This window comes from Manis pentadactyla, chromosome 5 (genome assembly GCF_030020395.1).
Source record: "Manis pentadactyla isolate mManPen7 chromosome 5, mManPen7.hap1, whole genome shotgun sequence".
Classification (NCBI taxonomy): Eukaryota; Metazoa; Chordata; class Mammalia; order Pholidota; family Manidae; genus Manis; species Manis pentadactyla.
The window spans coordinates 138,493,083-138,518,902 of NC_080023.1; the positions used below are offsets into that span (position 1 = coordinate 138,493,083).

The following is a 25,820-nucleotide window of genomic DNA, read 5'->3' on the forward strand; positions in this document are numbered from 1 at the left end:
TAGAGTGGGGAAAGGGCGTGAGTCCCACCCAGCCACAGCTTTGGTAAGTTATCCTATTCCGTGAAGTCTGGTCTTTTCTCCAGGTGTGTGCAGTCTGGCACAGTCCTCTTTCCTGTTGCTCTTTCAGGACTAGCTGTATTAATTATATTTTTGTATTATATGTGGTTTTAGGAGGAAGCCTCTGTCTCACCTCTCACACCACCATCTTTAATCAAATATCTTCTCTTTTTTGAAGCTCTCCCTCCTCCTTTCCTCCCCCTTTGCCTGCCCCTGCAGATTTACTCTGTGCTGGTAAGTGGTGCTATGATGTAGCACTTACACCACTTGCATGGTTGTTCCTCCTTACAAAGCCTGGCAGGTCACTGAGGAAGTTGGTGGCTTAATGATATAGTTGGTACTCAATAAGTATCTGTTCAGTTGAATTTAGTAACCCTTTATGTATTTTAAAGCATTGTCAAACAGTTTCTGATTGGCAAAATGACTAACTTGTTCTACATTGGTAAACCAGAGCTGCCTTACCTGCTTATTTAAGAGGTTTAGATATTCATGCTAGAGTCTCTGTTCTATTGAAGAGAAGGGTGGTTTAACTTTAGTTTTGATAAAGTCCATTACCGAGTTTACAGCTTTCCATTGCTGTAGTACTCAGAGTGCTTTGGGCTGTAGGTAACAGAAATCACAACTGAAACTGGCTTCAACAATAGGGAAAGACATGATTTCACGTATGAGGATGTTCAGATGTAGGTGGATTCCAGCACTGGTTGTTTCTCAGCCCAGTTCTCCACTTCTTTTCTTGCTCTGTTGTCAACATTATTGGCCTGTTCCTCATGCTGAGAGCAGAATGGCTGCTGCATTGCCAGGAAATCATATCATACAAAAATCTCTAGAGAAAGGGGGAAAAATTTCTTACTGTGGCTCTTTTTTTAGGTGTGAGGACACTTTCCTCAAAAGATCCGCTGCAGACCTCTTCTCACATTTTGTTGATTGGGTACTACTGGGTCACATGCCCATTTTTGAACTAGTCACTGACAAAGGAGTATTACCCATGAACCATTTATGGGCACATGACATTCTTGTGGGTCATATATGTGACTGTGGTTGTGGGGAGTGAAAGCAGAACAAAATCAGATTCTGTTAGGAAAGTAGAAGGAAATAGATATTCAGGTAACCACCAATATTCTACTAAACTTGACATTTGCCATCCTTTTGTGATCAGTAATAAGAATGACAACTATAGCTATCATTTGTTGAGCATTTGCTACTGTGGTCAGGCATTGTACTTTTTACATAATGATTTTCATTCTCAAATGATAAATCTGAGGTCAGAAAGGTCAGTGTCCTAGTGCCTAAAGAATCTTCGCTCAATGATAGTAGAGAAATGTGAGAAAGAAAAGGGGCTAAATTGAAATTTAATCAGCTATTATTTTGCTAGAAATTTTATAGGTTAAGTATTTAGAGAGTTAAAGAAATATTGTTGTCATTTAAATCTGTCCTCACTGAAGCCTTGCCTCTTGCTGTTATTTTTGGCTAACAGCTGTCTGTGGAAAATGGATGTTTTTGTTTTGAAAAATCAAATGCAGTAAATTAAAAAAAACACGCCACCACAAAGTTTGTTTATATCTTCATTTCACTTAAATTGAATAGATGAAATAGGATCTGCCCTTTTTCATATTGTTTATGTTCTGCTTTGCTTCTTGGTTCTGCAGCAGGATTCCTGGTTCTGTTTGAATTTGTTTTCCTCTCAGGTATTGTTTGCAAGATTATTGCAGAAATTAATAAAAAGAAAGTATTTGTATTCAGTAGGCACTACATTATAATTTCCATAATAAGACATAATATAGTGCTGTTTTATTAGCATTTTAAGATACCTTTCAAATATTTGTTCCCTTAACCTCACTCTACCTTTTGTTGTAGTTTTCTTGTTTTTATTTTTGTGTGTGTGGTTTATTTTTGGAGTCTAGAGGGAAGGAAGGTAATTTACATAAGTAACCCCTGTAATATTTAAAATGAAGGCTCATCTGGAGGTCTCACTCTTTTCCCTTTTTTTAATATAAGGACAAAATTAGATGCTTACTCTATGTTTCATTTATGTGTAGTAAAAGGGCTTATGTATATAAATTAACATGACATCAAAGTGGCTAAAGTTGTTTTTGACCAATGAAATTGTTATGTATGTGGCATCACTGTGTGTGTGCACACATGGACAATGATTACACAGAGGACCGGGGGGCTTCTTATTTTTGTTTTAATCATTAAGTAGAAACATATTAAGTCGTTAATTAGGTGAAGTTACTCAGTCTAAACCAGCAGTCTGTAACTGTTTGGTTACTTATTTCTGTTTAATAATTTACTCCCAAATTTTGTGGTTTAGATGAAGAACCATTTTCTCATTTCTTATGATTGTTTGTTAAATGAGCCTCAAGTGGATAGTTCTTTTGTTGGCTATGCTTGGGAATTCTCATGTGGTTGGCTTTAGGCAGATGGCGGCTTAACTGGATGCCCACAGTAGCTTAGTCACATGGCTGGTGCCTTGGTGGGGACAACTATAAGGTTTTGGTGCTGGGATGCTTTGACCTTACTCTCTCCCCATGTAGTATCAGGGGTTTGCCTGTTTCTAATATGGCCCTTCCAGCAAGGTAGCACTCACACGGCCCCTCTGGACTCTCAAAGTGCAAAAGTGAAAGCTGTCAGTCCTCCTTAAGGCGTAGGCCTGGGACTGGCATTGTGTTTGTTGCAGTGAAGTCCAGGGCAGGTCAGTGTAGGAGGGGATGACATGAGGGTGTGAGTACTGGGCAGCTTCATTAACTGGGGTCTTTGGAGACTAGCTATCTTTGTAACTAGTTTTTTGAAGTAACCATTTAGCCCTTTGAGAACCTAAAAACTGGATTTTCTCCCTAGAAACATGCATGTGAAGTTAGTTCCTTTCAGAAATGTACACATGTAGTAAAATTTCATGGGATTTTTAGGAATTGTCCAGCTTAAGTACTCCTGGTTTAACCCATGAAGTTTAGAAATTTACTAACTCCTATATTAGTTATTAACTCTGTTATTTTCAAATAGCTGCATGAAATTCTATTTTGTGATTGTTGTAGTTTCTTAGAATCATCATTGAGTTGTTTACTGGTTTTTGTTTTTCCTTTTTCTTTCTGTTCTAATAACTGTGATTTTCTTGTATATAGTTTCTGTATACTTATCTATTTCCTTACAATAAATTACTGGAAATATATTTCATGACTCAAAGGGAATGGATGTTTTTAAGGATTTTGGTAGATACTGACTTATTGTATCTTTTTTAAGAAGTATTTTTAAATTGCATTATCAGATACATGTAAAAGAATTATTATATATGTAAGTTATGAAATATAAAAGTAAAATCCCTTGAACTTATCATCAGCTTAACATGAACATTAATAATAATATCGTGTCTACTCCTACCCTTTCACAAACTCCTGCGTCTCCTCCAGAGGTAACCACTATCCTGTATTTTGTATATTATTATTCCCTTGCTTTAAAAAAAACTTTAATCATATATATATATATGCATTTTAAGCAACATATTATCTAGTTTTATAGTTTTTTTGAGCTATAGGAGCATGACATCATATGATATATAGTTCTTGGTGACTTGCTTCTTTCACTAAATATTGTTTCCATAGTATTTTCCATGTAAGTTAACTGTAACTCTAGTGCATTTATTCATTCATTCATTCATTCATTATTTTTATTGAGGTGTCACTGATATACAGTCTTATGAAGGTTTCATAAGAAAAACATGGTTACTACATTCACCCTTATTATCGGAGTCCCCCCCCATGCCCCTTTGCAGTCACTATGCATCAGTGTAGTAAGATGCCATAGAATCCCTATATGTCTTCTCTGTGCTACACTGTCTTCCCCATGACCCCACACACACTATGTGCACTAATCATGATGTCCCTCAATCCCCTCCTCTCTCCCTCTCCACCCATCCTCCCTGACCCCTCCCCTTTGGTAACTGCCACTCCCTTCTTGGAGTCTGTGAGTCTGCTGCTATTTTCTTCCTTCAGTTTTGCCTTGTTATACTCCACAAATGAGGAAAATCATTTGGTATTTGTTTTTCTCTGCCTGGCTTATTTCACTGAGCATAATATCCTCTGGCTCCATCCATGTTGTTGGAAATGGTAGGATTTGTTTTCTTCATATGGCTGAATAGTATTCCATTCCATTATCCACCCATTTTATTTTTACCCTATCGTGTCTTTATATTAAAGTATGTTTCTTGTTCACATCTTCTTAGTCATTCATCTACTGATGGACACTTAGGTTGCTTCCATTTCTTGGCTATTGTAAATAGTGCTGTGATAAACATAGGGGTGCATATGTCTTTTTGAAACGGGACTGCTGCATTCTTAGGGTAAATTCCTAGAAGTGAAATTCCTGGGTCAAATGGTATTTCTATTTTTAGTTTTTGAGGAACTTCCATATTGCTTTCCACAATCGTTGTACTGGTTTACATTCCCACCAGCAATGTAGGAGGGTTCCCCTTTCTCCATATCCTCCCCAGCATTTGTTGTTCCTAGTCTTTTCAATGTTGGCTATCCTCCAGTGCATTTATTTTAACTTTTGTATAATACTCCATCATGTGACTATATCCCAGAATTCTATTATTTTTCTTGCATTTATTAGCTCTAATTCTTCTAAATGCTTTTCCTCAGGTATGGTTTATATATGAAGGGCTGGAAAGATGCTCAAATCCCTTTATACATCAATGTTCAAAATAATGAGTAATGCGCAGGCAATTTCCTAAGATGCTCAGTTAGGTTTTATTTAATGTATTTGTTTTTTAATATACATTTATTTGTTCATATCTGAAGTTGATTTACGGACTGTTCTATATTTGATATGTCTCAGTTCATTGCATTTGTTACTATTTTTTCCCCTGTACTTAGAAACTCTAACATTTGGAAGTATTCTAAGTACAACTCTGTACTTAGAAGTTATTAGGACATTTACGAATGTTACGTCTTCTTAATAGAATATCCTCCTTTATCTCTAGATAATCCTTTGTTTTGACGTTTACTCTGTTTAATATTAATGTGGTCACACCAGCTTTCTTAGTGCTTATCTGGTGTATCATTATCCACCCATTTTATTTTTACCCTATTGTGTCTTTTTAAAGTATGTTTCTTGTAAACAAATGGGGCCCTTCTACTTTTTAAATTAATCCAAATGAAAATATGAGCCTTTTACCTAGACTGTTTAGTCCATTTACATGTAAAGTAAATATTGATATGATTGGACTAAATCTACATTTTACTTTTTGTTTTCTATTTGTTCTTTCTTTTCTTTGTTCCTCTGGTCTTCTTTTCCAGTTTTTCTTTGGACTGAGTAATTCTTACTTCCATTTTTTCTCCTCTATTAATATTTTGTTTCACTTCTATGTATCACTTTTTTTTGTAGTTGCTCTAGAGATTAAAATATGCATCATTAATTTACCATAGTCTATTTTAGTATAATTCATTACTTCACAAATGATGTATGATCCTTTTAACAGTATAAATTCATTATTTCTTTCCCACCCTTTAAGATCTTGTCATATATTTTAATGTCTTGATTATGTTATAAATTCTACAATATATCATCATTATTATTTCTGCTTTAAACAGTCAGATATCTTTTAAAGAAATTTATACACACACATACACACACACTTAATAGCTTTAAAAATTGAAAAGAAAAAAGAAAAAAGACTTATCCATCTAGTTCCTCTCTGCTGCTCTTTATTCCTGGCACCAAGCTTCCTCTGGTACTATTTCCTTTATGCTAAAGAATTCCCTTCAGTGTTTTTATAGTTCATATTTGCTGGTGATGAATCTTCTCATCTTTGTCTGAAATGTTTTTATTTCCCCTTCATTTTTGAGGGATATTTTCTCCACACAGACAATTCTGTGGTGACTTTTATTATTTTCCCCTTCAGTAATTTAAAAATGTTATTCCACTGTCTTTTTTACTTCCATTGTTTCTGGTGAGAAACTCTATAGTTACCCCCTTGTGTATAATATTTATAATATGTCTCTTTTTTCTGTGTATTCTAATATTTTATCTTTGGTTTTCAGTAGTTTTGAATTTGTTCTCCCTAAATGTGATCTTCTTTGTTTTTATCCTTGTTTGACTTTGCTGAGCTTCTTGGGTTATTGGGTTGATGTCTCTTGTCAAGTTTGGAAGTTTCTCAGCCATTGTATCTTCAGATATTTCTCCTGCCCTGTTCTCTCTTCTACTTCTGGGTCTGCATTTGGTATTGTCCTACAGATCTGGGGTGATTTGTTACATATTCAGTCATTCTTTTCCTCTTTGTGGTTCAGTTTGGATAATTTCTCTTGATTATTATTAAGTCCATTGATCCTTTCTTTTGCTATCTCCTTTACTCTTAAGCCCATTGAATGTATTTTCATTTTTGATACTATGTTTTTTTTTCAAGTATTTCCATTTGGTGCATACTTGAAGATTTTCTTTCCTGAGCTTTCCCATATTTTCATGAAAATTTCCCATCTTTTCCAATAATTACAAAAAATAACTATTCTAGTTATTATAAAGTTCTTAACTGATAATTCCAACAGTGGGCCATTAGTAGCCTACTTCTGTTGACTGTTCCTTCCCTTGTTACAGGGTACAGTACTTACATTTTCATGCATTCCATAATTATTGACTATATGCTAAACATGTTTAGAAATAAATTTTTCTCAGCATAATGAAATGATAAACATAAGAAAATATTTGCTACTGAGCACACTTCTTTCATACATCTAGTATAGAGGACTGAGTCAGTGTCATTCGTAATTGAGATGGGGTTGGGTATTCTTGCACTGAGGGTGTGGATGTCTTTCTTTTAGCTCTCCTGCCCTGCCCAGGTCTTTGGAGCTCTTGATGAACAATTGCAGGAAAGAATTTGTGAATCACTCCCCCAGTGAACAGGGCATCTCTGGTTTCTAGTTCATCATGTGATTTTACATGTGGTCATTTAAAGTTTGTTAAAGTTTAACTAGTTTCTCCTTAGCCTCATCTATAGCATTTCTCCTTTTCCTACTGCTTCCTGGGGGATAAAAGGGCCATTGGACTCTACTCTCATGGGAAAGACTTGTCCCTTTTGGGAATTTAGTTTATTGAGACATCTTTGCACTATCATCTCTCTAAGTTTTTAAAAACCTATAGTGTTATAACTTACCTGGCTTGCGCTTGTTGTTAGTGTAGGAGCAATGGACTCTTAAATTTCTCCATCCTCACTAGAAGTGGAAATCTAAGGGATCAGTTTTGCTGGCTTGGAAGACATACCAAAGAGTTTGGAACTATTATTCTTTCACTAGTAAAACTGATACATCTTTTATCAATGAAAGGCCTTTTAAGTTTGCTTCTATGGTCTTGAACATGACTATCTTTGACAGGTTTCTTGCTTTTAGGTAGAACAAGATAGCTCAGACTTCTTTTGGACATTTATTTAGGCAGATCCAGAATTCCCCGGTCATTTTCCAAAGGATTCTTGTTTCTTTTTAACAGGAAATGATATGATTCTATCATAATAATTTAGTTTCAGTATTTTCACTACAATTTCCATGCTAACTGTGTGAGTTCTTAATTTGGGGATTGTGGACTGTATGGAATCTACACATGGGTTTTCATGGAGAGTTCTGTGTATTTCCTGAGACTGTTTAATTTTAGGTAAAGATACATCTGTTTTTTCATGCCCTAGAAGAAATTAGGAAGTGCTATCTTAGGTGACTTTGAAGAAAATTGTAGATAAATTTCTTGGCTACAATAAAAGTGTTAAAAAGTAATACAAGTGAGTGTATTTCCTTCTTTTACTAGTATAATCCTAAGAATAGTGACAAATGAAAACCTTGGAAACTGATAAATTTTACATTGTCTATTTGCCTTTTGCTATAGGTGTCATTTGAGTTGGTATATCTATTTCACTTTTTCATCCTTTAACTGCTTATGTGATAGTTCTCCTAGTTGGTGGTAAGATAGGTTTGGGACCATTTATTATTGTTATTTCTAAAATTCTGTGATCTAGACAAATGATCACCATTTTCCCCTTCTACCTTCAGAACTTTTATGTCTTTCTTCAGTCTCAGAACCACCCCTGACACTGTGTTCAATAGAGAAAAGGATAAGCAATCACTGGTGAGCAGATTTGAAACTTTTTTCCATCATACCTCATGAGGCCTCTAAATACCAAATGTTGTTTTTAAACTCTGTACAGCTTTAAAACTGATGAAATGATTTATATTGCCTCTCCTTTGTACAGAGAATTTATTGAGAAATAACATCAACTCAAACTTCCTTTTCTAGTTTTCAAAGAGGCCCTGTCCATTCAAATCACCCCCATAAATCACTTCTAAATTTTGTCATTAAGAAAATTATTAAATGTTTAATATATATGGCTGACTTAGTAGTTATAAGTTAAATTTATGGCATAGTATAACTGTCTTGCTTATGTTCTTTCTGTTTGTGGGCTTTATATTACATATATAATCAATATCTATACAGAAATATTTATCTTACACTATATTATATCTACATTAGTGGAGATGTTTATAACTGCATCTTGGCTTTTTTCACTCATAAAATGCACACTATGGCACTGATGCAAAATGAAGTGTCCAATTTTAAGATTATTTCTTTGGGACCTGCTTAGTGACTCTTTCTAGGATGTTGTGGTTAAAATCAGAGGCTATCTGCAGTCCTAGGTGTTGGTATTGGAGTTTGTTATGCTACTAACTGGCAGGTAATTATTACTTTGATCCTGACTATGGATTCAGGTACTTGAGGCTTTTGAGTTTTCTTTGCTTGTATCTTCTTTACGTGTATGATGACGTTAGCCTGGTTTCTGCAGTGGTGGGCCATCATGGAACAAACATGTGACTTGCAGTATAAGGTGTGGGTCTTAGACTCTTAGTTCTTCCAATTCACTTTTCTTATCAAATGCAGATTACAATACCTTCCTTACAGTTAATTTTCAAGCCTTAATATGGTGATATTTTGAAAGTTCCAGATATACGGTAGTTGATTAGCTAATGGTGAATTAGTCAGTGACCTTTTCTTTCCCTTCTTAAAAAAATAAAGTTCTCTATAGCTGAATTTAATCTAAATATGCTATTTCATTAACATTTAAAAGGATTTTCTCGTAAGTGGCCTTCCATGACAAGTCTCTTAACTAAATTTTAACCAGAATCTTATTAAAGTTCTAAAGGTACTTCTAGCTATAAAAATTTGTTCTGTGTGAAATTTAAAACCATTTAAGCCAAACCATTTATTTTCTTCCAGCGAGGAAACTGAGGCATGAGTTATTTTCTTGCCATTTAGGGCCATTTGCCCTTGGTGCCCTAATTAGTGCTGGGATTTAGATAACTGAGAAAATTGAGAGCAGAAAGCAAGATCCTATTTCATTATCTGTATCCACACTCAAAATGAATATTGAATAAATGTCTACATTGAGATATGACTTTGACAAAGAGATGGCAAAGGAAAGGAGTGGCTCAAGCTTTGGGAGGGGACACCTGTGTTGCTAACCACAGAGTTTCCAACATAACAGATTGGATAAAGGATTTTCACTGCTAATTTTTGTCAAAGCCTTTTTGTTTGTGTTTTAGTTTCTTTGAAATAGGTTTTAGTCTGTGAAACTTTTGGCAGTCAGAAAACTGAGCACAACTACTTCTTATTCAACTAAAGTTGAATCTTTTGTGGTTTGGTTATACCCTCTCAATAAAATGTTAATTGTGATAATAACTAATAAATATCAAGCATTTAGAATATGTAGCATATGCCTAGCACTCTGCTCTACCTGAGATCTTTTCCTATGTTTAATTGTAACTGTTCTAATGTATTTTTCTATATTTTAAATAATATGAAATACTAAAGGATATATCCAATTCATCCTAGCATGTGAGAGATGAGCCCTTCTAGGAGATATGGTAAAACTGATTTTTCAAAAAAAAAAAAAAATTGGAAAAGACTGAGTTGTTTTTGATAGATTATAATAAATATGCAGAGAACACTGGTGGATTATGGATTAGAGAGAACAGAATATTGGGAAAACACTAAATGTGTGGTTATACCCTCTTAAAGTATAGGGAAGTATATCTTCACTACTTAGTCCATCTCTTTATAAAGCTCCCAATGTTTTCTTCTTGTATATAATAGGTTCCAGGTTTGATAACCATAGGGACACACTGTGAAGACTGAAATCATGTGTGTTCTATCACTTTTAAGGCAGCCCTCTCTTTAATTTCATAAGACAGGCTTGAAAACCAGAAGTAACCCAACTCCAAAATTGGCAGTAAATCCTCCGACAGGGAAAAGGTGATGTACTGTGTAATAAATTCCTCTGTTGAAGAAGAGATGTTACAATACTGGAAACTGAAGTACCAAATGTTTCCTTTTAAATTTGGAAAAGCCTTTCCTCATTACTTATCTGTCCCTGTGGACTTCTAACAGGAGATGTGTTGAAAGATTTTTCAGATGCCCACTAGCCACGGTGAGAGTGAATGGCAGCATTTATAGGATGACATAAATACTTCAAAATCATCAGTAATCCTTGGAGATGTGTGGTATGCCAGTGGTACTGAATGTGAGCTTTTGTTGCTGCTGATGCTGTATTTTTCCTTGTTTGCAGGCTGCCTGGGAATGTGGGTTATATCTCTCCTGCAAGTGTAACTTCACTTTTCCCCTTTGGGGACTCTTGTATCAGGATTGAGGTTAGAGTGGTTTAGAAGGACTAAAGATCTCCCAAAGGAGAGAAAAATCTGTGAGATTAGGAATTATACTTAAAAATCTTAATCTCATTTTGAGGTGGAGGAATTACATCTAATAATTCTCTACCATATAAACACTATTTTAAAACTCTACATTAAACACTTGACATTTGAGGGCCTTTTAATATTCGTTTTGTTGTAATCTGGTTCATTACTGTCACTACTAAATGAAATAAAGATAAAAAAAGATTAAAAATTATCTTGAAATGAAGGTATCTTTAATGTTGGCTAAGAGTTGGTAAATTTCTTGTTGCTCTATTCTTACTGCAATTTGGTACTTACCTTTTAGGAACTAAAACATAATTTGACAATATAATTTATTGGGTAATTACAGTATGTGTTTTTAATTATCTTAATTTGAAGGATGCACCTATCACTAGAGCTAAAGTGAAAATATTAAATGTGTGGTGAAGGTCAGATGAAACAAAACACCCACAGCATTAGTTTGCATTTACTCTTTTCATTTCAGGAACTCAATACAGGAAAGTGAAATACATGGGACCAAATCCCATTATGGGAGACACTTCCTTGCCCTTTACTATAGTCCTTTAAAAACAAGTATTGTGAATGCAGGAGTGTAACATTGAAGTCAGGCAATAAGCTTGTTAAAAAGAAAAGTTACTTATTACAGAAACTTGGAAAATAACAGAAGGAATGAATAATGAACAAAAACCATGCATAATCAATAATTCTGGGATAACCACAGTTAAAATGTTTCCTGCCAGATTAAGTGAAATCTTTATCCCATTATTTGTTTTGTATTGATAATGAATGGTCTACCAAAGTGATCATTTTGATCCTATCTAAAAGCAAAGCCCAGCTTGCTTTGAATCAGAAACCTTCAGAACTGCAAATCAAAGGCTAAAGTCCTTTTTAATTCTGTTCTAGGCTGTCAGTGATGTTTTTCAGGGTAGCTAGGAATCACTTTATCCTAGTAAAGAGAAGATATGTAGAATAGAGTGAGAAGAGACAGAAAGTGATAAAAAATGGTTTTCTTTAAGGCAGGTATTGTCCTCATTGTAGTACTTACTTATTAAGTGCTTACAAAGCACACAATCTCATGCTAAATGTTTATGTGCATTGTCTCATTTTATCCTCACAACAACTGTATGAGGTAGGTGCTGTTTCCATTCCCTATTTTATAGTTGAGGATACTAAGGCTTAAATAAGGAGTCCCTATGTGAGTGATTGAGTGAGTGAGAGAGGGAGGGAGAATGAGAGAGAATGAGGAAGAATAAAAGAATGAGAGAATTGATTGAGTAAATAGGATGCACAAGCAGTTTTCCTCTAAATAAGACTGTGTTGCTGACCCAGAAATCTCAGGCAGGTATCTGCTGTCAACTTTTGCCCTTGACTACTAACAGATAGGAAGAATCTAGAGCGATATTTCTAGTAGTTGTTTTGTAGATATCCTTAGGATTTTCTATGTAAAGAATTATAGCTGCAAATAGGGGCAGTTTTGCTTCTTCCTTTCTGATCTTTATGCATTTTGTTTCTTTTCCTTGTCTTATTGCAATGGCTTGAAACTCCAGTATATTGTTGAATAGAAGTGATAAAAGTATACATCATTGCCTTGTCCCTCATCTTAGGGAGAAACAATTCAGTCTTTCACCATTAAATATGATGTTAACTAATAGGCTTTTTGCAGATGCTTTTTATTTCTGGAAATTGATAATTAGATTTACAGACTTGATCAGATTCAGGTGTAATTTTTTTGTCTGTAGCAAGACTTCAAAGGTGCATTTATATATCAAGAGACACATAATGTCTGGTTGTGTCTTTTTGTGATATTAGCAATCATTGATTGTTGTGTATATCAGTAATTGCATTATAGGTTACAAATGGCTATATTCTAATTCTGTTAATTCTACCTCTTTTATTAGTCGGGATACTTCTTTGGAGAAAAATTTTCCTTCACAAACTATTTGGTTATATACCCTGGTGTACAGGTTTCTGTAGGAAGGTCAGAAAAAGGCTTTATTTTTTTCTTTCACTTATCAGCTTTCAGAATAGTGAATTAGTTCTGAAGGTGACAAATACTTTTTAAAACATTAGTTATGAATTCACAATGTATTTCAATCCATTCAGTTGTCATTCTTATTGATACCAAATAAATGTGTAGTTCTCTAAGTTCTTTCTTATTCCACAGCTTGGTGTTTATAGCTTTTCCTCCAGGTTTGTTGTTAGGTCTTCATTCTGTATAATCAGTGTTTTCTGCTAAGATCCGAGAATATAAATACACTCTTGTTGGATGAGTGAGAACAAAAGGAGGATGTATTTAAAGGCTTATTTCTAGTATCTGCAAATAAAGAATGGAACTGTTTGCCTTTGAATCACACTTCAGCTATATGGCAGCATATTCTAAGAAACCTTGGAATTTTGTGGGTAAAGCCACAGAAGTCAAACTTTTCTTTGATTGGAACCTGAAGGAGAACAAGCTTTTGGTGTCAGTGCTCTTATGTTAAAGATGATATATGTCAGAATAGAATTCATAATTTTTGAAGTTTCTTGGTAAAAATAAGTCATTGGAAAATCCTGTATATTCTTGTGTAAGAACAGAGGAAAAAGTCCCTCTGACACATATTGTTATATTTTTTATAGTAATGTTAACTTCATGTGGTCTAGCTGTTTGACTTGAGGCATGTGTACTTAACCTTCCAAACACTCACTTAGCTTATAATATGCCAATTTCCTAACAATTATTATTGTTTTAAGGTATAACATTTCACTGTTCAACATCAAATATGTACACAAAAGGGAATTAAAATTTATGGAGTTTCAGGAACTTAGCAGTGTCTCTACATAGTGTCAAAAACAGTTTCTTTTCTGTTAGCTTTATTATTGTTTTTTTTCCCTGATTAAAAATAATATTGCGAAAATTTAACAAAACAGGACCACCATAATCCTGCCCACAAAGTTACACATTAAATTACATATATAAATCTTCCTCTTAGTGTACTCACAAATAGATTTTTAGATTTTAAAATATATTTACATTTATACTTTACCAAAAAATACAGAAAAGTTATTTCTGGCAAAATATCAAGTGATTTTTTAAAAAAACTTTGACACTTGAACAGTTTGTATTTTTTGGTAATGAGTGTATATTTGTATGTGCATACATGATACATAAATATGAGTGTATGCAGATGTGCATGTGTATGCGTATATATGGGGGCACAGGCAAAAGGGAGGGAAAGAAGGAGTAAGCAGGAGAGAGACACAAATGAGGAGAACATTTCTGAATGAAAGGCACCAACATGGTTTAACCACTACAAGTAGTATTTTTCAGGGAGATTGTTGTTAGTGTCTAACATCTGTCACAACACATACTAGCTAATGCTGTTATATCAGTTTGTGTTGATTTAAGTTTCATGAATTAAGAATTTTTAGACATTATTTAAAAGAAGTTGTTTCATTTGATGATCTCAGTCCACATTTCTTTTTATGGCTAACAACCTCCCCTCTCCATTACCAGTGTAGTATAGATGCTCACCAAGCTCTGTTGGAGACTATGCAAAACAAGTTTATCAGTAAGTATAACAGTGAGAAACTTATATTCTTCTAAACACAGATTCATTGAGCTGTGTGCATGTGTGCGTGCACAACTATGTACGGATTAATAACACAGAAAAGTGTTACTTTGTCCCTGGCCCTGTGGGGAATCTGAGTGGGTCCTGGAGGTGCTCCTTTTGCCGTGACTTCTCTGACCACAGAGTTGAGTCGCACTTTTTCTTTAGTCTCAGTAGATGCTTATTAGATCAGTGGACATCCTTTACTTACCTAGTATGTGAATTATTAGAGTCCTTGATTTCCTAATAAACTAACAAAACACCTTTGGTATAAATCTTTTTTTAATTATTTTTTTAAGAGATGGGAAGCAAAAGTTCAGTTGGGGAAGGAGTCATTTTTAATGGGAAAAAATTTTAAATAAAAAATACCTTGTAAAGCTCTTGTATATCTTTCATTCTCATTTGCATGAGAGGACACTTACATTTTAATTAATGAAATTGATTTTTTATATAAAAACATTTCAAATGGCATTACTATTTTTTTTAAAAAGCTTAACTTCCATACTCCCACCCCACCCAGTGTTTATCAAAGTAGGTTTTTTCTATTTTGTATTTCTAAGAGAAAGCCATGCTCACTCTTTGGAAATCTTTCATTTGAACTTATCAGCCTGTAAACTAAATTTCCTTTGTCTCTACTTTTTCAGGCAGCTTCTACTTTTAACAGGTAGAAAACGAATTGAAATCTAGGCAGTGACTCCCATCACTACCATGCCTGCCCTTTCTTAGTGTGTCTGAATGGCCCAGGTTCACTCCAGGGGATCAAAGTGCACTGTCTTTAGAACTACAGAAAGTATTCACCCCTGAAAGCTATGTAAGTTGTTGTAAGAAGGTGAGAAAGATGCTTTTTTATTAAGTCCACTTTACAGCTGTTGATGTGTGGTGGACATTTCAGGGAAATGTAGGTACAGAGAGGTTCAAATTGCCAGTGGCTGCCTAGATTTCTCCCATACTCCCAGGTGTGTGGGGTGCCAGAGGGGAAAATGGGAGATTAACACAAGTTGTATGTAAACAAAGAAAGAAATTATAAAACAGAGTTTTTACATGAGGCAGAACCCTAGGAGAGTCCTAGGAAGAGAATCTAAATTCCTGAATTATGTTAATCATTGCTATGAGGAGGGGATTTCCTTTTATTTTTCTTTTGAGATTAAACAGTTACATGTTTCTTTTGTTTCTGTTGAATCTCATTACTAAAATTACTGGAATGCTCATAGAAGTCATTTCATCCATCATTGATTTATTCTCCAACATTACTTCATAAGAAGCGCAGAAGGGTGTTTTAATTCAAATATAACAAGAAGGATGTTTAGTACTGCTTTTCCTCAACTCTTTTTGGTTTCCTTGTATTTCTAGGATGTGGGGAGCACCTTGTACGTACCATACTGGCTAGAGAATGTTCACATGCTTTACAAGCTGAAGATGCTCACCAAGCTCTGTTGGAGACTATGCAAAACAAGTTTATCAGTAAGTATAACAGTGAGAAAATTATATTCTTCTAAACACAGATTCATTGAGCTGCAGTTCCATGAGTTGAGTACCACATTTGCTTCACTGAACCTACCTCCAGGGCCTAGCATAAAGTTAGACTTACAATTAATTTTGGTTGCAAAAAGAAATTCTATCGAAATACAGTGTGAAATTTGCTATATAACTATTCTAGTGCTCAAGCTGTGAGATATTGTCTAGGATTAGAGTGATATACAGTAGAATAAAATCCTACTAAAACAAAATTCAAGGGACAACGTTCTTTAAAAGTTTTTTGCGATACAGTTTGACTCTTTTTTAAAGTCAGTGTTGTATTAATGAGTCCAGTGCTGCCATGTACAGTTGTATAGGATTGAGTTGAAATCCTGCATGGGCTCCATTTGACAAGCCACATAACCAGATGTGAAGCTGCATCTGTTTGGAGGAGGGGGTGCCTTTTTCTAATCTGTAGAAAGGTTTTGTATAGCCTACCAGTGGTCCTATACATAACTGTTACTTTGGGTTAAAGCTTTTTTACTTAGTCTGGTTTTGCCATCATGTAACATTGAGCTTACCACTATGCAAAGACTGGTGCATAAGAAATGCAAAGCATGGCTAAAAATAAGTCAGAATAATGAGCCATGAACACAGGTTAGAGAAAGAGTATCACAGGTTAATCTGGGGTATCCCCATGTAGAGAATTAAGATAGGATATAATAAGGTGCTAATTATGTGGTGAAGATAACACAGACAAAACTGTAGGAAAAAATCACCCCAAAAGGACTGCTGGGTGAGGGCCTCCTAGAACTGCCTCTGGGAAAAGTGGAAAAGAGTGAGCAGAGAGGAGTATGAACACAGACGTGACCATGGGATTAGACATGGTGAGGGTTGGATGCTTGCATGACTCCCACCTGGAGGGAATATTCCCAGTGCACAGTGCAGCTGGTGGGGTCCACTGAGGCCAGGGCACAAAGGGCCTTAAAATCTCAGTGTAGGAGTTCAGTCTACTAGAAAGGAGAGAACCCCATGCATTCCTAAGTTTACAAATGCAATCGTGTTTTGAGGGGGGTTTATAGAGTAGATCTAAGGATTTCCAAGACCGTGTGTATTGAGAAGAGACATTAGAGGTTGGGAATGGCCCAGGGAATGGAGAGGAAATGGAGAAAGGGGAAATATTGATAGACTTAGATTTTGAGAGTAGAAACATAGTCCTTTGGGTCCAATCAGGAGATAGAAACTGTAAATTAGGTTAATCAGGGGAATTGTAATATAACTATGATGAAAAAGTAACTAAGGAAACTGTCTGTTACTTCAGCGCTGGGAGAGAGTGTCCAAGGAAGGACCTACTTGGAAGGGGCTCAGACCTTGTTGGAAGTGTGGTTTGGCCTCCAGGTTGCAGAGAAGTTCGCTGGTCTGGCCAGGCTGGAACTGATCTGGAGTTGCTGGATGAACAATAGGCCACCCTCCTATTGTGCAGACAGGCAGCAGATAATCACCCAGTGGCTGGGTGTGCAGTAGGAGTCTGGTACCAGTGGGGACAGAGGACACAGAGGTGTCCAGAACACACAGGTCACGGGGGCTTGCACAGGGACTGACTGCTTGGTGTTTGACCATCTGGACCACAGGTGCTACATGCAGGCTGTGGGGAACTTGCCAAGGGAGTCCTGACAGGTGACTGTGTGCAGCCTCCGGGGGCCTATCTCCAGGTCCAGACTCAGGCTGGAAGTTGGAAGCACCCTGTTCTGGCCCTGTGTGGGGGCAGACTTTACCAGATGTCTTCACTTCCACACTGCTGTGCTTCCCAGCCCACCCTGGCCATTGCGGGAAGGGTGCCCTCTGTAACTGTCTGTGCTCTCCAACTCAGTCTAATGCCTGACTCATTGCCTTCATTCTGCTGCTTCCCTCCATGTGAGCCTAGTCTCTTTCCATGTGGCTCTCTATTTGTTTGCCACCCTTCCCTCTCTGGTGGGTGGCATCTGGGTTCCAGGGAGCTTGTGTGCCATTGTGGGAGGGACCATCTGGTTCATGGTCCCCACTTTCCCACTTTGGCTTCTGCTGAGGTGGGACTTGCCCTCCACCTATCTGTGCTGTTGAATTCACTGTGGTGTCCACCTTCTTGCACCCTCTGGCTTCCTCAGTGCCCAGACGTCCACTGACAGCAGATGCCAGTGATAGTGGAGTCAGACGGTCTGAAAACTCTGGAATAATCAGTGGGATTGTCAAGTCCTCATGACCCTCGCATAGCAGGCTACTTTTTCTACTTTACTCTGGAGCATCTTACTGGCTGAGGGTGATGTGGGAACGGGAAACTTCCCTACTTTGCTTTCAGCTTCTTTAGACCTCATCTGTTTGTGGACCCTCTCACAGATCAAGCTAGGGCTTTTTTTAATTTGTCTCCTCTTTTTCTCCCACCCTCACCAGTGGACAGAAACCCATACCAGTGATCAGTTCTTTTCTTCTGGTTTTCCCATGAATGTCCAGGTGTCCAGGAACACCCCAACCCCACCCTACCTTTAAGGTAACTTGTGGGGACCTAGCTAAGCAAGGATTGCTCTAAACTATTTATGTTGCCAAAATTTAGGCTTTACTTAAAACCTATTTCATCCCAAAGCTATCTCTGCTTAGAATTTATGATAGTCCACTTAGAAGTTCAAAGGATAGAACTTATCAACTAGATAAACATGCAACTGATGTGATAAATGGAGGGTTTCAGGGATGGAGGTAAAACTGAATTTCATTATTGCCCAGGCCTTTAGTATTAAAGTATCATGCCCTGTTAGGAAAGGTTTATAGGGCAGAGAGAGAAAGAAAAAGATTATAGGTAGGGAAGAATTGGATTTATTTATCTGAATGAAGAACAAAGTGAGCAACTGGGGGAAGAATTTCAATGTGAAGAGATTTTCATATAGGAGCTTTCTTACCATTATTTGAACTGAGGTTATAAAAACATAAATAATGGTATTAACTATATGCATGCTTGCAAGAATTGCTTGATAACAAAATGTGAGCTGAGGAATGAGTTAGGAATAGGAATTTGAAGTCGGACACTAGTGATTTTTTAGAAAAACGTTGATTGCATTCGTGTTACATCTTCAGATATATCAGAATCAGACTTAGGTCTTACTGTTCTTCTGGTTTAATGCTTAACCATTGTTGAATGCCATTTTAAAGGAAACCAAATTCTTGGCCTTGATAGCATATGTAATTTATATAATTTGCTATTAGTTGTCTAGCTGTACTGGATGCATTCTTAGGACATTAGTGGGAAGGAATAGTAAGAGGTGAAAACTAGATGTTCATGGAAACTAAATCCCTGGGAGCCCTGTGCTGGGTGTGTAATTATAGCACATTACTTTTTGCTTGTTGAGAATGATATGAAGCACCTTACTGAATCTAAAACCACAAATTTGCTAGCTCTCCACATTTGGGTCCATGCTAAGGAGTTCCTGAACTTCTCTTCTTTATCTTCTCTTGACTGTGGTCTCCTTTTGTGTAGTTCTTTGAAACTATTCAGAGTTGGACTATAGTGTTTCATTTTGACACTGGATGCTGTGACCTAATGCGTGTTGAACCCCATCTTAAAGGTTTCAGACTTGTGGAAAGGAGTAAGAAACTTGAGAACTCACCTGACCCACCCTGCTCATTTAAAATTTGAAAAAACTTAACCTTACAAGAGTTTAGTGACTTGCCCAATGTCACCTAACAGGCCAGTATGTATCCATTTTGTAAGATGACACTGCCTTTTTTATTTTTAAGTAAAATGAATGTGAAATAAGAAAACTAATGTCCTGGGAGATAGGACAGCTGGCCTCTGCTCTCAACTCTGTGTCTGATACACTGGATGTAGCAAGTGTCTTGAGCTGTTTTGTTGTTCTTAAAACACACACACACACACACACACACACACGTAGCAAGTGTCTTGAGCTGTTTTGTTATCCTTAAAACACACACACACACACGTAGCAAGTGTCTTGAGCTGTTTTGTTGTCCTTAAAAAACACACACACACACACACACACACACACACACACGTAGCAAGTGTCTTGAGCTGTTTTGTTGTCCTTAAAACACACACACAACACACACAGCAGTTCCTAAATTCCTGCACCAGGCTAAGTAAATTCTCTACTAGATTCCACCTGTTAATGAGAAGTTCTTCTTTTTTTTTTTTTGTAGATAATTATTTTTTATTGAAGGGTAGTTGACACACAGTATTACATTACATTAGTTTCAGGTGTACAACATAGTGATTCAACATTTACATACATGACAATTCTAGGTACCAGCTGTCACCTTACCAAGCTGTTACAATATCTTGACTATATTCATTACACCCCGGTTACTTATTATTTTACCATTGGAAATGTATACTTTTTTTTTGTGTGTGTGTGTGTGTGTGAGGGCATCTATCATATTTATTGATCAAATGGTTGTTAACAACAATAAAATTCTGTATAGGGGAGTCAAAGCTCAATGCACAATCATTAATCCACCCCAAGCCTAATTTTCGTCAGTCTCCAATCTTCTGAGGCATAACAAACAAGTTCTTACATGGAGTACAAATTCTTACATAGTGAATAAGTTCTTACATGGTCAACAGTACAAGGGCAGCCATCACAAAAACCTTCGGTTTTGCTCATGCATTATGAACTATAAACAGTCAGTTCAAATATGAATACTCATTTAATTTTTATACTTGATTTATATGTGGATACCACATTTCTCTCTTTATTATCATTATTTTTAATAAAATGCTGAAGTGGTAGGTAGATACAAGATAAAGGTAGAAAACACAGTTTAGTGTTGTAAGAGAGAAAATGTAGATGATCAGGTGTGTGCCTGTAGACTATGTGTTAATCCAAGCTAGACAAGGGCAATAAAACATCCACGTATGCAGAAGATTTCTCTCAGAACAGGGGGGGTGAGGTTCTAAGCCTCACCTCTGTTGATCCCCAATTTCGCACCTGATGATACCCCTGCGACTGTGCCTGTCTTAGGTTGTTCCTCCCTTGAGGAATCTTACCCGTCTCTGGCTAACCAGTCTTCTTCCGGGGCCATACAGGGAAATGTAAAGTTGGTAAGTGAGAGAGAAGCCTTATTGTTTGAAAAGGTTAGCTTTTTATTTCTTTGCATATTTATGCCCTGTAGCTTCTATGCCCAACATTTGTCTTGAGGTATCTTTACCACTTGGAAGAATTATGATACTCAGTAAATTTGATATGAGGCACGAATTCTATTTAAGGGTTGTAATTAGGAGGGAAGAAGAAAAGCTATAGAAGTAGCAGGTGGAAGAAAACATGGGAAGATTGATTATTTCTTTGACATATCTTCTTGTAGAGTAACTTCAGCATGTATAGGTTTTAAGCTACTACCTAAATTGCGCACACACATTAACATAATAGGAGTATAGTTACATAACCAAAGCATACCTGTAATTACCAGCCATCTCCAGGGAAACCAAGAAAACCAGTTAGGCACCTTAGGCATTTGTGAAAACTTATCTATGATATGGTGGATATTGTCCAACTGAACTTGAACAGTCTGAGAGAAATCAGACAAATTAAAACAACCCATTCCTGGGGAATGTTCACATCCCTTATGTTCTTTTAACAGTAAATAGTCTGTAGTTGTAAGATTTTGGAGCGCTACAATTTGCACTTCTCCTGATTCTTGATTGAGTTCCAACAGTATAGATCCATTCAAATTTGTTGTTTTACTGTATGCACAGGCCAGCTTAGATATCTCCTTCCTCATTCCCATGGCAAGTCCAGGAACTGGTGGGATGAGTGCATCTACAGCTGTAGCAGTGCGTGGATCGTTGTTGGGGTTTTTTGATGATCATCTTCTGGCATGAGTCTTCCAGAGAGTGCTGATGTTGGAAGTTCTTTTTCATATCGTATCTTAGTTCATTTTTGGGGTAGCCCAATTAGGCTTTGATCCTCTGTATAAACACAAACAGACCCTTTGCCTACAGTTTTATATGCCCGTTATACTCTTGTGTAGAACTCATTGGAGGTTACCACAAAGGAACTGCCCGTTTTTTTTTTTTTTTTTTGGTATCACTAATCTACACTTACATGACGAATATTATGTTTATTAGGCTCTCCCCTATACCAGGTCCCCCCTATAAACCCCTTTACAGTCACTGTCCATCAGCATAGCAAAATGTTGTAGAATCACTACTTGCCTTCTCTGTGTTGTACAGCCCTCCATTTTCTCTTACCCCCCCATGCATGCTAATCTTAATACCCCCTACTTCTCCCTACCCCTTATCCCTCCCTACCCACCCATCCTCCCTAGTCCCTTTCCCTTTGGTACCTGTTAGTCCATTCTTGAGTTCTGTGATTCTGCTGCTGTTTTGTTCCTTCAGTTTTTCCTTTGTTCTTATATTCCACAGATAAGTGAAATCATTTGGTATTTCTCTCTCTCCGCTTGGGTTGTTTCACTGAGCAAAATACCCTCCAGCTCCATCCATGTTGCTGCAAATGGTTGGATTTGCCCTTTTCTTATGGCTGAGTAGTATTCCATTGTGTATATGTACCACATCTTCTTTATCCATTCATCTATCGATGGACATTTAGGTTGCTTCCAATTCTTGGCTATTGTAAATAGTGCTGCGCTAAACATAGGTGTGCACTGATCTTTCTCATACTTGATTGCTGCATTCTTAGGGTAAATTCCTAGGAGTGCAATTCCTGGGTCAAATGGTTGGTCTGTTTTGAGCATTTTGACGTACCTCCATACTGCTTTCCACAATGGTTGAACTAACTTACATTCCCACCAGCAGTGTAGGAGGGTTCCCCTTTCTCCACAGCCTCGCCAACATTTGTTGTTGTTTGTCTTTTGGATGGCAGCCATCCTTACTGGTGTGAGATGATACCTCATTGTAGTTTTAATTTTCATTTCTCTGATAATTAGTGATGTGGAGCATCTTTTCATGTGTCTGTTGGCCATCTGTATTTCTGTTTTGGAGAACCGTCTGTTCAGTTCCTCTGCCCATTTTTTAATTGGGTTATTTGTTTTTTGTTTGTTGAGGCGTGTGAGATCTTTATATATTCTGGACGTTAAGCCTTTATTGGATGTGTCATTTTCAAATATATTCTCCCATACTGTAGGGATCCTTTTTGTTCTATTGATGGTGTCTTTTGCTGTACAGAAGCTTTTCAGCTTAATATAGTCACACTTGTTCATTTTTGCTGTTGTTTTCCTTGCCCGGGGAGATATGTTCAAGAAGAGGTCACTCATGTTTATGTCTAAGAGGTTTTTGCCTATGTTTTCTTCCAAGAGTTTAATGGTTTCATGACTTACATTCAGGTCTTTGATCCATTTTGAGTTTACTTTTGTATATGGGGTTAGACAATGGTCCAGTTTCATTCTCCTACATGTAGCTGTCCAGTTTTGCCAGCACCATCTGTTGAAGAGACTGTCATTTTGCCATTGTATGTCCATGGCTCCTTTATCAAATATTAATTGACCATATATGTCTGGGTTAATGTCTGGATTGTCTAGTCTGTTCCATTGGTCTGTGGCTCTGTTCTTGTGCCAGTACCAAATTGTCTTGATTACTATGGCTTTATAATAGAGCTTGAAGTTGGGGAGTGAGATCCTCCCTACTTTATTTTTCTTTCTCAGGATTGCTTTGGCTATTTGCAGTCTTTTGTGGTTCCATATGAATTTTTGAATCATTTGTTCCAGTTCATTAAAGAATGTTGCTGGTAGTTTCATAGGGATTGCATCAAATATGTATATTGCTTTGGGCAGGATGGCCATTTTGACGATATTAATTCTTCCTAGCCACAAGCATGGGATGCGTTTCCATCTGTTAGTGTCCCCTTTAATTTCTCTTAAGAGTGACTTGTAGTTTTCAGAGTATAAGTCTTTCACTTCTTTGGTTAGGTTTATTCCTAGGTATTTTATTTTTTTTGATGCAATTATGAAGAGTTGTTTTCCTGATTTCTCTTTCTGTTGGGTCATTGTTAGTGTATAGGAAAGCCACAGATTTCTGTGTGTTGATTTTGTATCCTTCAACTTTGCTATATTCCGATATCAGTTCTAGTAGTTTTGGGTTGGAGTCTTTAGGGTTTTTTATGTACAGTATCATGTCATCTGCAAATAGTGACAGTTTAACTTCTTCTTTACCAATCTGGATTCCTTGTATTTCTTTATTTTGTCTGATTGCCGTGGCTAGGACCTCCAGTACTATGTTAAATAACAGTGGAGAGAGTGGGCATCCCTGTCTAGTTCCTGATCTCAGAGGAAATGCTTTCAGCTTCTCGCTGTTCAATATAATGTTGGGTGTGGGTTTATCATAGATGGCCTTTATTATGTTGAGGTACTTGCCCTCTATTCCCATTTTGCTGAGAGTTTTTATCATGAATGGATGTTGAACTTTGTCAAATGCTTTTTCAGCATCTATGGAGATGATCATGTGGTTTTTGTCTTTCTTTTTATTGATGTGGTGGATGATGTTGATGGACTTTCGAATGTTGTACCATCCTTGCATCCCTGGGATGAATCCCACTTGGTCATGGTGTACAATCTTTTTGATGTATTTTTGAATTCGGTTTGCTAATATTTTGTTGAGTATTTTTGCATCTACGTTCATCAGGGATATTGGTCTGTAGTTTTCTTTTTTGGTGGGGTCTTTGCCTGGTTTTGGTATTAGAGTGATGTTAGCTTCATAGAATGAGTTTGGGAGTATCCCCTCCTCCTCTATTTTTTGGAAAACTCTAAGGAGAATGGGTATTATGTCTTCTCTGTATGTCTGATAAAATTCTGAGGTAAATCCATCTGGCCCGGGGGTTTTGTTCTTTGGTAGTTTTTTGATTACCACTTCAATTTCGTTGCTGGTAATTGGTCTGTTTAGATTTTCTGTTTCTTTCTGGGTCAATCGTGGAAGGTTGTATTTTTGTAGGAAGTTGTCCATTTCTCCTAGGTTTCCCAGCTTGTTAGCATATAGGTTTTCATAGTATTCTCTAGTAATTCTTTGTATTTCTGTGGGGTTCATCGTGATTTTTCTTTTCTCGTTTCTGATACTGTTGATTTGTGTTGACTCTCTTTTCTTCTTAATAAGTCTGGCTAGAGGCTTATCTATTTTGTTTATTTTCTCAAAGAACCAGCTCTTGGTTTCATTGATTTTTGCTATTGTTTTATTCTTCTCAATTTTATTTATTTCTTCTCTGATCTTTATTATGTCCCTCCTTCTGCTGACCTTAGGCATTTGTTCTTCGTTTTTCAATTTCGAGATTTGTGACATTAGACCATTCATTTGGGATTGTTCTTCCTTTTTAAAATATGCTTGGATTGCTATATACTTTCCTCTTAAGACTGCTTTTGCTGCGTCCCAGAGAAGTTGGGGCTTAGTGTTGTTGTTGTCATTTGTTTCCATATATTGCTGGATCTCCATTTAGATTTGGTCATTGATCCATTGATTATTTAGGAGTGTTTTGTTAAGCCTACATGTTTTTGGGAGCCTCTTTGCTTTCTTTGTACAGTTTATTTCTAGTTTTATGCCTTTGTGGTCTGAAAAGTTGTTTGGTAGGATTTCCATCTTTTGGAATTTTCTGAGGCTCTTTTTGTGGCCTAGTATATGGTCTATTATGGAGAATGTTCCATGTGCACTTGAGAAGAATGTATATCCCACTGCTTTTGGATGTAGAGTTCTATAGATGTCTATTAGTCCATCTGCTCTACTGTGTTGTTCAGTGCTTCCGTGTCCTTACTTATTTTCTGCCCATTGAATCTATCCTTTGCGGTGAGTGATGTGTTGAAGTCTCCTAGAATCAGTGCATTGCAGTCTATTTCCCCCTTTAGTTCTGTTAGTATTTGTTTCACATATGCTGGTGCTCCTGTGTTGGGTGCATATATATTTAGAATGGTTATATCCTCTTGTTGGACTGAGCCCTTTATCATTATGTAGTGTCCTTCTTTATCTCTTGTGACTTTCTTTGTTTTGAAGTCTATTTTGTCTGACATTAGTACTGCAACCCCTGCTTTCTTCTCA

At 36.7% G+C, this 25,820-nt stretch overlaps 1 protein-coding gene across 5 annotated transcripts in view; it reads left to right on the forward strand.

The window, feature by feature from the left end:
- The window catches only part of TASP1 (taspase 1), a 307,406-nt gene that overhangs the window by 175,600 nt on the left and 105,986 nt on the right, over window positions 1–25,820 (forward strand). For all 5 annotated transcript variants that reach the window (XR_005026207.2, XM_036892166.2, XM_036892168.2 and 2 more), the window contains one exon: window positions 15,707–15,817. Coding sequence is in view for 4 of the 5 variants with exons in the window: in XM_036892166.2 (XP_036748061.1) it covers window positions 15,707–15,817 (111 nt within the window). In the remaining variant the exon portion in view is untranslated. The remainder of the gene's footprint in view (window positions 1–15,706; window positions 15,818–25,820) is intronic.